The sequence below is a fragment of the Cibotium barometz genome, chromosome 13, assembly GCF_041138505.1.
Source record: "Cibotium barometz isolate CiBa-2024 chromosome 13, ASM4113850v1, whole genome shotgun sequence".
Lineage (NCBI taxonomy): Eukaryota > Viridiplantae > Streptophyta > Polypodiopsida > Cyatheales > Cibotiaceae > Cibotium > Cibotium barometz.
Window position 1 is genome coordinate 29,071,141 of NC_141058.1, and position 14,344 is coordinate 29,085,484.

Sequence of the window (14,344 nt, forward strand, 5' to 3'; positions counted from 1 at the left end):
CCAAATGGCTGTTAAAGGCACATGGATACTATGAAGGGAATAGAAAGTTATGGTTACCCAAACAACAAACTGTTGAAGTGAAGTCATCCATGTTGGAAAAGGAAAGGAACGCAAGAATGGGTTTCTGTCAAAAACACCACCCTCCCAAGTTAAGTATCAAAGAAGGTGTGGGTACCCAAAAAGCAACCAAGTTGAAACCCTGGCCTCACTAATTATCATCGCTCAAAAGGTCGAGATTAGGTGGGAATGACATCCCACCTAATTGTGATCATTGCTTGCATTCCAAGGTCAATGATACGGTGCCACATGTCACAAGCATTAAAATTCTAGTCATCGCTCGCGACCCCCTTGGTTATAAATAGGTGTGTGCTTCTTCTATTTCCATTTTTTTCTCTATTTTCAAAGTTTCATCTCCCTTCACATTTGATTGTGCATGTCCAATAATCGATTGCATTTGCGCCTACCTATGCTTTCTGTACACCATCTGATTACATCATCCACAACCTTCATTAGGTGTAGGACATCATGCTTTGTCTTATTTCTTTTTCTTTTTCAGTATTGCTTCTTGAAATATGTTCATTGGTGGTGGACAAGGCATGATGTGCTACCTTCATCAGGTACGACATCATGCGTTGTCTTCTTTCTTCTTCTTTTTCAATATTGCTTCTTGAAATATGTTAATTGGTGGTCATCACCAATTAGTTGGGTAGGTGTGATCTCTGAAAATCTTTTTTTTCTTCTCTTTAACATCCTCTCCTTCCATGGATGCACATCACTAATTGTCTAATCTCTTAACTTTCTCCTCATCCCTAACATCTAAAAAACTATGGTTTCCAAAGCCTGTGATTATGTAGTTTGCATAATCACGGCCCCAATTAACATGATTGAAAATGAAACTTAACACTTTTATAGTGACATTCAACGTGCCAATGGTTCTCCTTCATGATCACTAAAATCAATCTACCACTCTGATTTTGTAGTCTATGGAATCATAGCACATAATTGCCATGTCACCAATCACGATGCCACATCACCAATCATGCCTCTTGAATCACACACCATGATTGCCACATCATTAATCACGTCTGACCAATCACGAAACGATATGCCTCAGCAAGCACAAATAACTAATTGAAGGGTAACCACTTATTTGCTTGCCTCTACTAGCTACACACTGAAGAACCACACTATATCATTACTGTGACTTTGCAGTTTGTGGAATCAAGGCAAGTGATTGCCACATCACCAATCACGGTTGCTAAATCACAATCATTATTACCACATCATCTTTGCATAATCATGATACCAACCATAACTGCATAATCACGACCGACTTGCTGCTAACAGAGAGTAAAAACATGAAAGTTGTCAGCCAATTATTATGTAGTTTGTTGAATCACAGTCGTGATTGTAAATTTAGAGAGCTGTAATTCATTCCCAACTACCCTTAAAGTTATTTGCTAACACAAAATTATAACATGTAAAGTGAAACATGATGCTCCTACCAACAATAGTCAGTGGACTAATAAAATTTTCTTTATTTGTATGTTCTTGGCTGAACTAGATTGAAGATTTCTATTCCTAGTTTGAAGGTTACTATTCAGGGAAGAAATTCTCCAAAATAGATAAAATCATGTGTACTAGTAAGTGCGCTACTAGTCATCTAGTGTATAGTGCGCTACTAACCATGAATTGTGAGAAGAAAAATGGATTTTCAAAAAAGGCAAAGAATTCTGAACATCAAGTAATAGACCCCAAAATCCAGGATTCTTTCTAAAGAAATTCAACAAACCCAAGGAAAACAACAATTAGGGTTGACACTTCTAGCAAGCCTAGAAAAGGGGACTCCAATCCTCGTGTCATTTGATGTTACAAGTGCAACAAAGAAGGCAATATTGCAATGGACTACCTAGAGAAGAAGAAGAGCATCGTGGAAAAGCTACAGATGATCAAGGACAATAACAAGTGGGATGGCTCATTCAATCAAGAGGGTAACAAAGATTATGAGTATTCTTACTATGAAGGTAAAAGTGAATCTAATTATCTTTGAGTTGTCTTTTGAGAATGAAAGGAACTATTAATGGTAAAGATGTTACTATTCTACAGAATGATGGTAGCACACATGACTTCATTTCCAAAAGAACTATGAGATTGCTTAGAGTATGTTCCCTCACATTAAATGTTAAAGTTTCTTTCATCACTAGCACAGTATAGTTGCACTAAGGTAGTGAAGCCTATTCCCGTACAATATAAGGTTAAAGCTATTTTCACTAGCATAAAGTATAATTGCACTAAGGTAGTGAAAGATGTAGGTCTATGCATCAAAACTTATGAGGAGAAAAGGGATTTCCTAGTAGCACCTTTATAGGGGGTACACATCATATTTGGAGACATCAATATATAACCTCATATTGACCATGATACACATACTATGTTGATTACCAAATATGGTAAGGGTTTTTATCTAGGGGGTTAAATGAAAGAAGATCTTAACCCTTTCCTTCGCCACACCCAAGATAAGAGAGCTTTGCATAAGAGGGAGAAAACTTATACGGTGTTGGGGTTAATAGATACATCCATGGAAACTACACCTACTAGTAAACAAGCATTCCTCTCTAAGTTCAAGGATTATTTCTTAGAGGAGTTATCTCTTGGACTACCACATTCTCCTGAAGGCCATTAGTTTGAGGTTCTCCTAGGCGATACAGCACCTTGCAAAATAACTTATAGAGTTAATATGCTAGAGCAAAAAGAAATCCATCATCTGATAAAAGAACTTTTAGAGAGAAGTTTGATTATACCTACAACTCACCTTATAGTGCTCCTATACTTTTGGTCAAGAAAAAGAATAGAACTTACTGTATGTGTATAGACTATAGATCCCTAAGCAAGACTAGAGTAAAAACAATAGGTACCCCATCCCCCAAATTGAAGATTTATTAGATAAATTGAGAGGAGCTAGGATATTTAGCAAAATTAACCTTAAACTTGGCTATAATAAAGTAAGAGTGGTCGAGGAGTGTATAAGATTGTGTTTAGGACTCAATCTAGTCATTATGAGTTTTGGTAATTCCCTTTGGACCTACCAATGCTCTTGTGTCTTTCAGTTGCATGATAAATTACACATTCCTCAAACATCAAGATTTTGTGGTTATATTTTTTGATGGTATACTAGTATTTAGCAAAAACACTGAATATCACATATGGAGCTAGTATTATCTCTTATAAAAGAGAGTCAATTCTATCTCAACCTAGAGAAGAAGAGTCTATTTCAAGACAAAATTAAGTGCTTTGGCCACATAGTCTTAGACATGAAGGTATGTGTTTACATAGGACTAACAGGTATTAATTAACAATTTTCCAGGTGTTAGTTAGTAGTCTGCCTTATTACAACATGTGTTAATAAGCAATATTCCTTATATAAACATGTGTTAATTAGTAGTTTGCGAGTGTTTACATAGGGCTAACATGTGTTAATTAACAGTTTGCCATACATCAACAGGTGTTAATTAGCAGTTTGCCTTATATCAATAGTTGTTAATTAGCAGCATGCATTCAACATGTGTTAATTAGCAGCCTGCATTATTTCAATAGGTGCTACTTAGCAACATGCCTTATCTCAAGTTTTAGTAGCACTCTACTAGTTCCAACTATAATTTTAGTGTATGCTTAGTTAACCCTAATAGGTATTAATTAACGATCTACCTTATTAGTAGTTTGCCTTATATTAAAATGTGTTAATTAGTTGCCTGTATTATTTCAACAAGTGCTAACTAGCAACCTGCCTTATTTCAACATGTGTTAATTAACACTCTTTTGGTGCCAACTATAATTCTAGTGTAATCTTAGTCAACCCTAATAGGTATTAATTAAGAGTCTACCTTATATCTAGATGTGCTAATTAGTAGTTATAAGATATTTACAGGTGTTACTAACAACAAAGATACAACTATAAAGGCATGAGTTGGAACATTAGCAAGAAAGAACATAGCTTGATAAAAAGTAGTATCACTAGCCAATACTTTTACATGTCAAATACCAAATGGCATACTATTGTAAATCGATTCGTAGGTTTCTAAAGTGATTGTAAACATTTACCTTCTTCTTGGTATAGGCATCATTGGTATTACCTTCTTCTTGGTATAGGCATCATTGGTATCTTGATACATTTGACAAGATGTGAAAGCATTACAACTATAGAGACATTTCTTAGGAGTTTAAAGGATAAGGAGTCCATTTGTTTATAGAACAAACCCTTGATGGTATATGACCCCTTTGTAGTAACTTAACCACCCTGTTCACATCCCCTAATTTGATCTCCTAAAACACATAGCCAACTTCCCTTTCCTTGGAAGGATAGGTTGCTTCCGCTCCTATAGTGAACATGAATTTAAAATGGCTTCACAATTCAACTTAACCACCCTGTTCACATCCCCTAATTTGATCTCCCAAAACACATAGCCAACATCCCTTTCCTTGGAAGGATAGGTTGCTTCCCCTCCTTGAGACAAGTTGGCCTTTAAGAAGGACACTACATCTACTGTGCACTTTAGAGTTATGCCATATTTCTTTAATTGTTCATCTATATCAATAGTGCACTACATCTACATCTACCATGCACTTTAGAGTTATGCCATCTGTCTTTAATTGTTCATGTGCCAATGTTCTTTTTATAATAGCACCAGCCCCATCATTCTCTCCTTGGCTGTGACCACTTGTTGTTGAGAAGTTCCATGCCATCTCAATGCCTACCATTCCAACATACCTTATAACAAAGTAAAAGGGTCTACAAGCCTTCTAGTATGAGGTAGCCCCATCTGACCACACCCAATGTGGTTTGGGTGTAATTCCCTATTCTTGTAGCCACTTTTCATGCAATAAGAAACAATTCTTTAAAAAAAAGTTCATGGACTCTATTATCTGAAATGTAGAAGTGGTAAGTTTTAATGACTTCACCTTGCTGGTGATAGTAAGAGATGTGGACAAATATTGTCACCTGTGTAGAATGCCAATGCATACTCTGAATCTCATTTTTCTCCTTAAAGGCATAGTTCCCTCTACAAAGTCCACTGCCAACACAACCACATCAACAAGATTTTCACATGTGTAGAATGCCAATGCATGCTTTGAATCTCATTTTGCTCCTTAAAGGTATAGTTCCCTCTGCAAAGTCCATTACTGACATAACATTAATAGGGAACTTGAGAACACACTCCTTGAATTGTAGACCATGCCAATGTTCATGGTAGTTGTGCATGATGAAAATTTTGAGCTTGCTCTTCAACAATAGAAGAAACTCGTGACATTGCATTTCTGTACACATAAGATCTTTTCTCCTCTTCTTGTTTCCTTATTTGTCAAGTGTCTCCATGTATTCAAAAACCTTCATAGTAATACTCTTTCCTTCCTTGTTTCTCTCAAGGGGGCAACAAGCCAGTTTCTTCACACCACACTCTTTGTAAGTGCCCATTACACACCCTTGTTGGTGGAAGCCTACCTCAAGCTATTTTTAGTGACTCCTAAAGTTGTGTGATGTTGTGAAAGTATGCAATGAAGCTATGAAAGTATCATCACCTGCACAAATTTTGCACTTGCATTAACATGAAGATCTATAGATCCCAAAGGAATGAGCCTGCATCTGGTTGTAAGCATCTTTAAAAAAGAACACCTACACGTGGTATTCACAACAACACGTATATTTGTCCTTTAGCTTACGAACAAAAAAAAGGCTTAAGTGACTCAAAAGATTGCAGCTGAATTTTCACATCTTGATGTTGTGCTTTAAATCTTTGGAAGAACTCAACTTGCACCACCAAAATGATAAATTCTAATTAAAAAAAATGCATTCAAAGCTCTAGGTGCTAGTTAGCATTTAAAACTCTAGGTGCTAGTTAGCACACTTAAAGCTTTAAGTGTAAGTTAGGACTTAAAGCTGTAGGTGCTAAGTTACAGGTGCTAGTATCACTCAAAGCTACAAGTGCCAGTTAGCATTCAAAGCTCTAGGTGTGCTAGTTAGCACACTCAAAGCTTTAAGTGCTAGTTAGCAATCAAAGCTATAGGTGCTAAGTTACCTCTTGGTGCTATTTTCTTTAAGAATTGCAAGTGCTATGTAGCACTCAATGCTACATGTGCTAGTTGTTGGCACTCAAAGTTGTAGGTGCTCGTTAGCACTCAAAGATGCATGTACCAGCTCGTTTTAGCACTCACGGGTGCAGGTGATAGTTAGTACTCAAAGTTGAGATGCTAGTTAGGACTTAAAGCTACAAGTGCTAGTTAGCATTCATAGCTATAAGTGCTAGTTAACACTCAAAGTTGCAGGTGTGCTAGTTAGCATTCAAAGCTACAAGTGCTAAGGTGCAAGTTAGTACTCAAAGCTGTAGATCTTATGCTAGTTAGCACTGGTAATATAGGTCTTATGTTGGTAATTAGCACTGGTAATATAGGTCTTATGCTAATTAGCATTGATTTTTTAGGTTATATCTAAGGCTCATCAGAAGATGCACTAGGTACTTGATGTAGCTCTTTCTTCCAACTCTCATTCGGCAAACATCCTTCTTGTTGGGAGACACATGTGTCTTTGATTACGCAAAAGAGTACACCTTTTTCTTTATTTATGTGGTGATTTGGCCAGAATGTTGTTGCTTCTAGTACACAACCAATGAGAACAATCCATTTCCATCGTTAAGTTAAGCATGTGATAGACCTTGCCAAGTATGGGGTGTGCTTATTTACTTGAAAAACTCTTGATAATTTTGAAATATGCATGTCTTCAGTTGAGTTCATCAACATTGACAATGTGCTATGTCTAAAAAATAACTCTTCCTTGTTAGTGGGCTGTTTGACCCTACTTAATGTGTTATGAACATTGTCGATGAGGGTTGCTTGAACTTTAGCCTCGTCTTGTCTCTTTAAATCCTTGTACCAAAGGATGTTGAATGATCAAGTTGAAAATGTCATGCTTGACCTTCGTCCTCATGCATGTTGTCTTGGCATAAAAAAACTTCACCATTTTAGTACAAATCCTTCGCTTTGTGTCCTCATCAATGGCAAAAGCATTCATGCTTTCAGCCTCCCTTTTACTCTTGTCTTGTGCCCGTTGTTCCTTCAGTACAAATCCTCTTCTTTGTGTCTTTATCAATGGTAAAATAATTCATGCTTTCACCCTCCCTCTTTCGCTTGTCTTGTGCCCGTTGTTCCTTCTTCTTTGTAGCTTCATACGGCTTAATGATGGCACAGTTGTATAGGTCCATAGGCCTTAGATTGCTCCTACTACCCTAAGAGGATTGCAAACCTGCAAATAAGAGGGGCACTACAAATTCAAAATCAATGAAAAAGTGCATTCCATATACCACTTTGTAAAGATTAATAAGTGTAGAAAGTACCTCCTCTAAGACTACGCCCTTGCTTAGAGAAAATAGTCAAAGCAAGAGAGTTTGGATCCCTTGCCCCCAGTGTTATGTTGTGTATTTCCATTTGTACATCTTCCAATAAAAAGTGAACATGTAATGTGTGCATTCCCATTTGCATCTTCTAATAAAAAGAGAACATGCAATACAGCAAACAATCTAGACAAATTTGTTCAAAGATGAAGAAAAATAAGTGATACCTTCCTAAAAAAATGTTATATTCTCTACAAATCTGTCTCTTTCGCACTCCGCATTATTGCAACAAATGGGGGGGGGGGGAGAGAGAGAGAGAGAGAGAGAGAGAGAGAGAGAGAGAGAGAGAGAGAGAGAGAGAGAGAGAGAGAGAGAGAGAGAGAGAGAGAGATGAAATTTGTCAGAGATAAGGTGACTTTAATGCATAATCCTGAGGTTAGTGGGATAGCTAGATTTATTAGAGAATCACGGTGTGATGAAAAATCACAGGAAAAAGTCATGGACGTGATTTTGTAGATTGTAGAATTAGGGCAACGTGTTTTTGTACGTTTTAACCAAAAATCACTGATTTGGGGGTGCAAATCTTAATTTTTTCAGTTCATATTTTCCAGATTATACCTTTGCAATATGAATGTTCAAACGATGTCATGCAAGAGGATCAATGGCTCTTTATTTTTTCAAATTTTCAAGATCTTAAAAAAATGTAGCAAATGGATATTCCCTGCATTATGGCATGGTTATGGAGTTACCACCATGCAAGTTTTACGCATTTTTACATGATGATTTATAGGAGGAGGTCTACACGGTTGTAGCTAAAATGGTCTTTACATTAGATGAATGTAAAGAATGCATTTCTACATGATGATTTATAGGAGGAGGTCTACATGGTGTAGCCACTAGGATATGAGGACCATGCACACCCATAGTTTATTTACAGGTTGTGTAAAGCCTTGTATGGCTTAAAATAGGCCCCTAGAGCATGGTTAGACAAGGTAGGAGTGTATCTTTTCACTATTGGATTTCATATATCTACATAAAATTTTCACTTTATGTGAAAAAGACTAATATGGGCATTGTTTTAATAGTCATCTATGTTGATAACTTGATTGTCACATGGTACAATGACGTTGACATTAATGAGGTAAAGATACTTCTGAAAAGAAAGGTTAAAATAAAGGATATGGGTGAGTTGCAATACTTCTTAGGTATAGAGATGATTAAACCAAAGCATATATGGGATGGTGGGTTATAAGCCACAATCTCAGTGCCATTGGAGTAGAACACAAATTGGTTGTAGACACATGTGATTTTTTGGAGGACCCTACTATGTATAAGCACATTGTAGGGAGTTTGATTTACATGACTATCATCAAGCTAAATTTAAGCTATGTCGTTGGGTTGGTGAGTCAGCTTATGTAGGCCCTGAGGAAGCCACACTTGGATACGGCTAGGAGGATACTCATGTATATAAAGTCCAAAGTATACTATGGACTTTTCTATGAGGCTGGAGTGTAGGTACAGGTACAGGTGCATGGATATATAGATGTAGATTGGTCTAGTAGTCTCAAATAGGAGATCTACTAGCAAACTTCATGTTTTCTTTTAGGAGTACTGCTATTTAGTTGGAGTAGCAAGAAGCAACCAACGTTGCTTTTATTGAGACTATAGAGGCTCAGAAGTAGCACTCTTATAGCTTGGTACTATAGAGGCTGAGTAGTGCTGCTATGGCAACATGTGAAGTAACTTGGTTATAAAAGCTACTTGTAGATATGGGAGAGTCCATGGATAGGACTGTTATCATAGGTGCATGGATATATAGATATAGATTGGTCTAGTAGTGTCTCAAATAAGAGATCTACTAGTAGCTTTATGTTTTTTGTAGGAGTAGTGAGCAAGAAGCAACCAACGTTGTTTTTATTGAGATAATAGAGGCCTAGTAGGCAGCACTCGTATAGCTTGGTACTATAGAGGCCGAGTACAGAAGCACTACATGAGTAGCATTTGACGAGTAACCTAGTGTATCATGACATTGGTCGCTTTGTCGGCTACCACACAAAGACTGAGTACAGGGGTGTTGCTATGGTAATATGTGAAGTAGCTTGGTTGGAGAAGCTACTTGTAGATATAGGAGATCCCATAGATAGGATTTTATTGTCATTTATTGTGACAACATGAGCAACATACCCAGTGTATCATGATAGAATGAAGCACATGGAGGTGCATTATAACTTTGTGAGAGAGAAGGTTCTAGTAGTGTTTGTGAATTTGGTGTATGTCAACACAGAGAATCAAGTAACTAACATCTTCACAAAGGCATCGGGTATACAGAAGCTTCACAGGTTCAGTTGAGCTCAAGGGGGAGTGTTGAGATATCTAGCTCAACTATTGCGGATATGGGTGTGACACCCCAGGGATGACAAACTCTGCACTTACACCATGGTTGGTGAGATTATGGGTGATATGCTACCAATGGTTTACAAGGTGTGTGACATTAGCCACTTTGGTTCATTAGAGTTATGGCATATTTATAGTGCCAACTCATGTAATCGGCTTTACACTATGGACCGACCTTTGTATGTTATAGTAGGAGAGTACTTTTTCTTATAGTATGTACTCTTATCTTTATGTTATGGTTATAGAGAAGAGAAGAGAATAGATGAAAATTTACCTATCCATCTCTCTTCTTGTGTGGTTGTCTACTCTTGTGTGTTTGTTTTCTTGTAAGGAGCTCAAGCTCACCCTCTCCCTCACATTCTTCTCATGCTCTTTTTTGGGCATTTTGGTGGTTAAATACAACCGCTTAATTTTTAATGGTCGTCAAAATAAGGTAAAGTATGAAGAAAGAGTACTATTTCTACTAAACCCGGCATTTTGAAGGATGATTCAACCTGTGAAAGAGCATGGTTGGGGGTTGCTCCTTACTTAGGCAATCTAGCTGGAGCTCTAGCTCGGGTTCTTACTCCACTCGTAATGCAATTTTGAAATGATAGTGAGGTAGCGACAACTTTGAACTGTGAAGTATTTCATGGAAGTGGCAAACATATATAAAATTAAATTAAAGACGGTCCGGTCTCGCATCTCCCGAGAGAAGAAAAAAAGAAGAAGTATGCAGGGTGGCCGACAACTTGCAGGATCGGTTGGTTGCCCCAGCGTGAGCAGGCGGATTGGTTGGTTGGCAGTCGCGAGGTTAATTGAAAGCCAGTCAGTTCGATTTTGTTACTGCAGAGGCCGCAGCCTTAATGCAACGAACGTGGTTAGATATACCACTTTTGCATGCAATTTTGCAGGATTCCTGGCTTCTTGCGATAGCTGGGCAGCTCAGCCTCCCTCTCCCTCTCTCTCTCTCTCTCTCTCCCTCTCTCTCTGGTCAGCAACTGCTGCTACTACTGTTGTTGTTGTGAGGCCTGCCGCCTGCGCTGTACTCCACCTGACCACCTGCTGCTGGCCTATTGTTTGCCAGCAGCTCACGAGAGAGAAAGCAGGCAGATGGGCAAAATAAAGAGATATATATAGTATCATGCACGCACGAGAGACCTTCTCTCTCTCTCTCTCTCTCTCTCTCTCATATGTACTGCATCGGTGAGTGAAGGGGAGCCTTGTGCAGAGAGTTGAGACCTGCAGGTCGTCTCCTCTGAGCTCCCCCTGATTGCTTGTTTTGCTAGCAGTCCTTGACGCCCCAAAACTTGTCATATGGTGGTCCATCTTCTTGCGCAGTACATTAGCAGGATTTGCTTGCTGCTTCTCTTCCTCTGCTTCATCCTCTCCCCTGGTAAGTCCTCTCTTTCAAAACTTTACCTCTTGCTGCACTCAAACGCACCAGTTTGCTTCCTAACGTTTATGCTTTGACAGAGATCAACGTGCTTCCTGATACAAAGGTACTTACATTAAGGCCTTTAAGCTACACTTTAGAGTCAATTACTCTTTGCACAATCTAATAATTCATTGGTTTCTCATCTGCAGCTTACCAAGGATCTACACTATAGTAAGTCCAATCTTACACATAGTAAAGATCTAGATCGTTTAGATCTTAATCTTACTCACAGGCCCACATACATAATATATGTGTGGTTTGATAACATCTATAACCCTGCTATATTGGCACTTCGATGTGGTGTGCTCCAATTTCTAAGAGACAAAGACAATCAAAAGGCATCCTTCCAGACACTAAGAGGGAAAACCTTGATTGAAGCTCCTTATGGAGGGACACAGAACAGCAGAGGGATGAAGAGAAGCCATTGGGGGGGTTATGTCCCAGTGAGGGCTTCTCAAGTTGCCTATGATGTGAACTCTTCAGTACAATCATCCTTGCCATCATCCTTATCCTTGCAGATTGTTGTGAGAGCTACCGACAGGTCCTGGTGCGTCGCGAGGCCACGGGCGAGCCAAGATGTCATGCAAGCAGCCTTGGATTGGGCATGTGGAGCAGGGGGCGCAGATTGTAGCCCCATCCAGCTCGCAGAGCCTTGCTATGTTCCCAACACTCTCATCTCACATGCTTCCTATGCCTTCAACAGCTACTTTCAGATTCAACAGCAGGCTGTGGGCACTTGCGATTTTGGAGGGTCTGCAATGATCACCAACGTGGATCCAAGTGAGTCGTTCGCAATCCGAGGATGCGGAAGGGGAAGGGGATGTGTTCTTGTGTTGTGGCATTGTAAGAAGGGAGGGGATTTAAGGCTGTCTTTTTCTTTTTGAGGGTGTTATACTGTGTTGTGGCATTATAAGAAAGGGAAGGATGTAAGGTGCTTTTTTGTGTGAGGATTTTATATAAAGCCTCACTCCTTGGGGGGTTGGGTGTGAGACCAAGAGGGGAGGGCGCGTAGGAGGGGGGGGCAGGAGTACTCTATCCGCCAGGCTATCTCAATAGAGGGAGGGGGGTAGGAGAGTATTGCAATAGAGGGGAGGGCAGGGGGAGGGGGAGTATTGAACTCATGTCCGCTAGATAGAGCACGAACACTCTATCCGCTAAGCTATCTCTCAATACTCCCCCCTTGAGGGGAGGGGAGGGGAGGGGAGGGGAGGGGGGGGGGAGTATTGCAACCCTCAAGGGGAGGGGAGGGGAGGGAGTATTGAGAAGAGGAGAAAGGGGGTGGGGGGTATTGAACTCATGTTGGCTAGATAGAGCACGAACACTCTATCCGCTAGGCTATCTCTCAATACTCCCCCTACTAGATAGAGAAGGAATACTCTATCCACTAGGCTATCTCCCCCCACCCTTACTTTAAGCTTAGGTGACAATCTATGGATGTTTTTACTTTTGATGTCTTTAGTAGAAGAAGGGGAGAAGTTTGTGTCGTTAAGAAGTGTACTTCTAACAAATATGGTGAATTCTTCTTATTAGATAGCTGTATCAACTATCATACAAATTATTATTATTATTATTATTATTTTTTTTGCCTATTGTGTAATGTCTTAGAGCTGATGGGACTTTTGGGTTGACACACAGGTTATCCAGGGTGCAATTACCCTTTCCGGTATGTGTGTAGTGTGCCATCTTTTAATCTGCAAAGGATTATTATACATTGTGGTGTGTGAACCTCAGCTAAGAATGGAAGTGTTATATTTTGTACAGAGCTGGACAGGTGGGAGCCCCCATTAGCGGAAAAAGCCGCAAGGAAACCTTCCTTTTTGGCGTTTCACTACTTCTGCAAATTATAGTCTCTCTCATGATGCTTTACTAACACTCCCATGAATGCATTATGAGGCACGTGTGCCCCGTTTACGAGGCACGTGTGCCAGTAACGAGGCACGTGTGCCCTCGTTATCCCGATTTTGCCAACGTCCCCGTTACCACTCCACTAAACGGCCACATTTTTGTTCATGGATCACTACATTTTTATTGGATGCATGAATTTTGACCTTTTTTTTTATGCAATTTTCCCAAGACTATCACATAATGCCAACGTTTGCTTTTTCCAATGCTTCTACAATGTCTCGAGAAACCCTCTATTTTGAAGGTTGTTATGCTATTGCTAATGAAATGTTGACTATATGTCTACTTGGGACACGAGACACTCTCTATTTTGAAGGTTGTTATGCTATTGCCAATAAAATGTTGACTATATGTCTAAGTGGGACACGAGACACCCTCTATTTTGAAGGTTTTTATGCTATTGCTAATGAAATGTTAACTATATGTCTACGTGGGACACGCGAATCCCTCTATTTTGAAGGTTGTTATGCTATTGCTCCGTGGGACACGAGAAACCCTCTATTTTGAAGGTTGTTTATGCTAATGCTAATGAAATATTGACTATACACCTACATGGGACATTGTTCCAAAGTCAGTGGATTATGGCAGTGACTACTAGAGACTTCGAGACGCTAGTGATTTGTTAGCCTCGAAATCCCAAATGGTTATAGAACCAAGGTGTTTGGTCAAACACTAAGAATTGGAATCATATAAATCCCATTTTCTTGATAGACTTGAAATAACTAAAATGCTTGAGCAGTTGTGCATGTGGTTTCTTATAGTTAAGTGTGGACAATTTTTGTGACATGGGACTCGTGGAAACCAAGATGGGGTCAATGATTCATTCTCAATGTTAAAAGAAATATAAACACATTTATGAAATGATATATGACTACAAGAATAAAAATGGTTTTTGACTAATCAAAATGGAAACAAGGATGCTATCAAAGGAACGATTGTTAGAATTTTGTGAGTAATTGCTAGAACGCAGTGGATGCTCCAACAATTTAATATCCAAGAAGCCTCACATAGATCTTGCAAAATGACATGTTAATCAATATTAATCATTGCTCAAATTAATATTTTGATTGCAGGTATGCATGTGAGTGAAAAAGTAAAAAAGAGCAAGAACATACACAAAACATGGTAGAGAGGTGGTACAAGTCTTCCCTTAAAACTATAATCATAAGGCAATGTATCATTCTCCCATTCAATAGATCACTTTTAGTGATGAAAGTGGGGGATTGCGACTGTTACAGAGCTGTATAGCATG

At 39.1% G+C, this 14,344-nt stretch overlaps 1 protein-coding gene across 1 annotated transcript; it reads left to right on the forward strand.

Annotated features, from left to right (window-relative positions):
* The first annotated feature begins 10,832 nt into the window (after positions 1-10,832).
* Positions 10,833-13,292, forward strand: LOC147632577 (uncharacterized). Its single transcript, XM_086806888.1, has 5 exons — positions 10,833-11,148; positions 11,229-11,254; positions 11,340-11,970; positions 12,826-12,853; positions 12,952-13,292. The coding sequence occupies exons 1-5, from the start codon at positions 11,070-11,072 to the stop codon at positions 13,058-13,060; spliced, it is 873 nt and encodes a 290-aa protein (XP_086663014.1). The 5' UTR covers positions 10,833-11,069; the 3' UTR covers positions 13,061-13,292.
* The last annotated feature ends 1,052 nt before the right edge of the window (positions 13,293-14,344 follow it).

Coding starts and splice junctions, on each gene's coding strand:
- LOC147632577 (XM_086806888.1), top strand. CDS start 11,070: ATGGTGGTCCATCTTCTTGCGCAGTACATTAGCAGGATTTGCTTGCTG. Junction 11,149..11,228: donor CTGCTTCATCCTCTCCCCTG/GTAAGTCCTCTC, acceptor ATGCTTTGACAG/AGATCAACGTGCTTCCTGAT. Junction 11,255..11,339: donor ACGTGCTTCCTGATACAAAG/GTACTTACATTA, acceptor TCTCATCTGCAG/CTTACCAAGGATCTACACTA.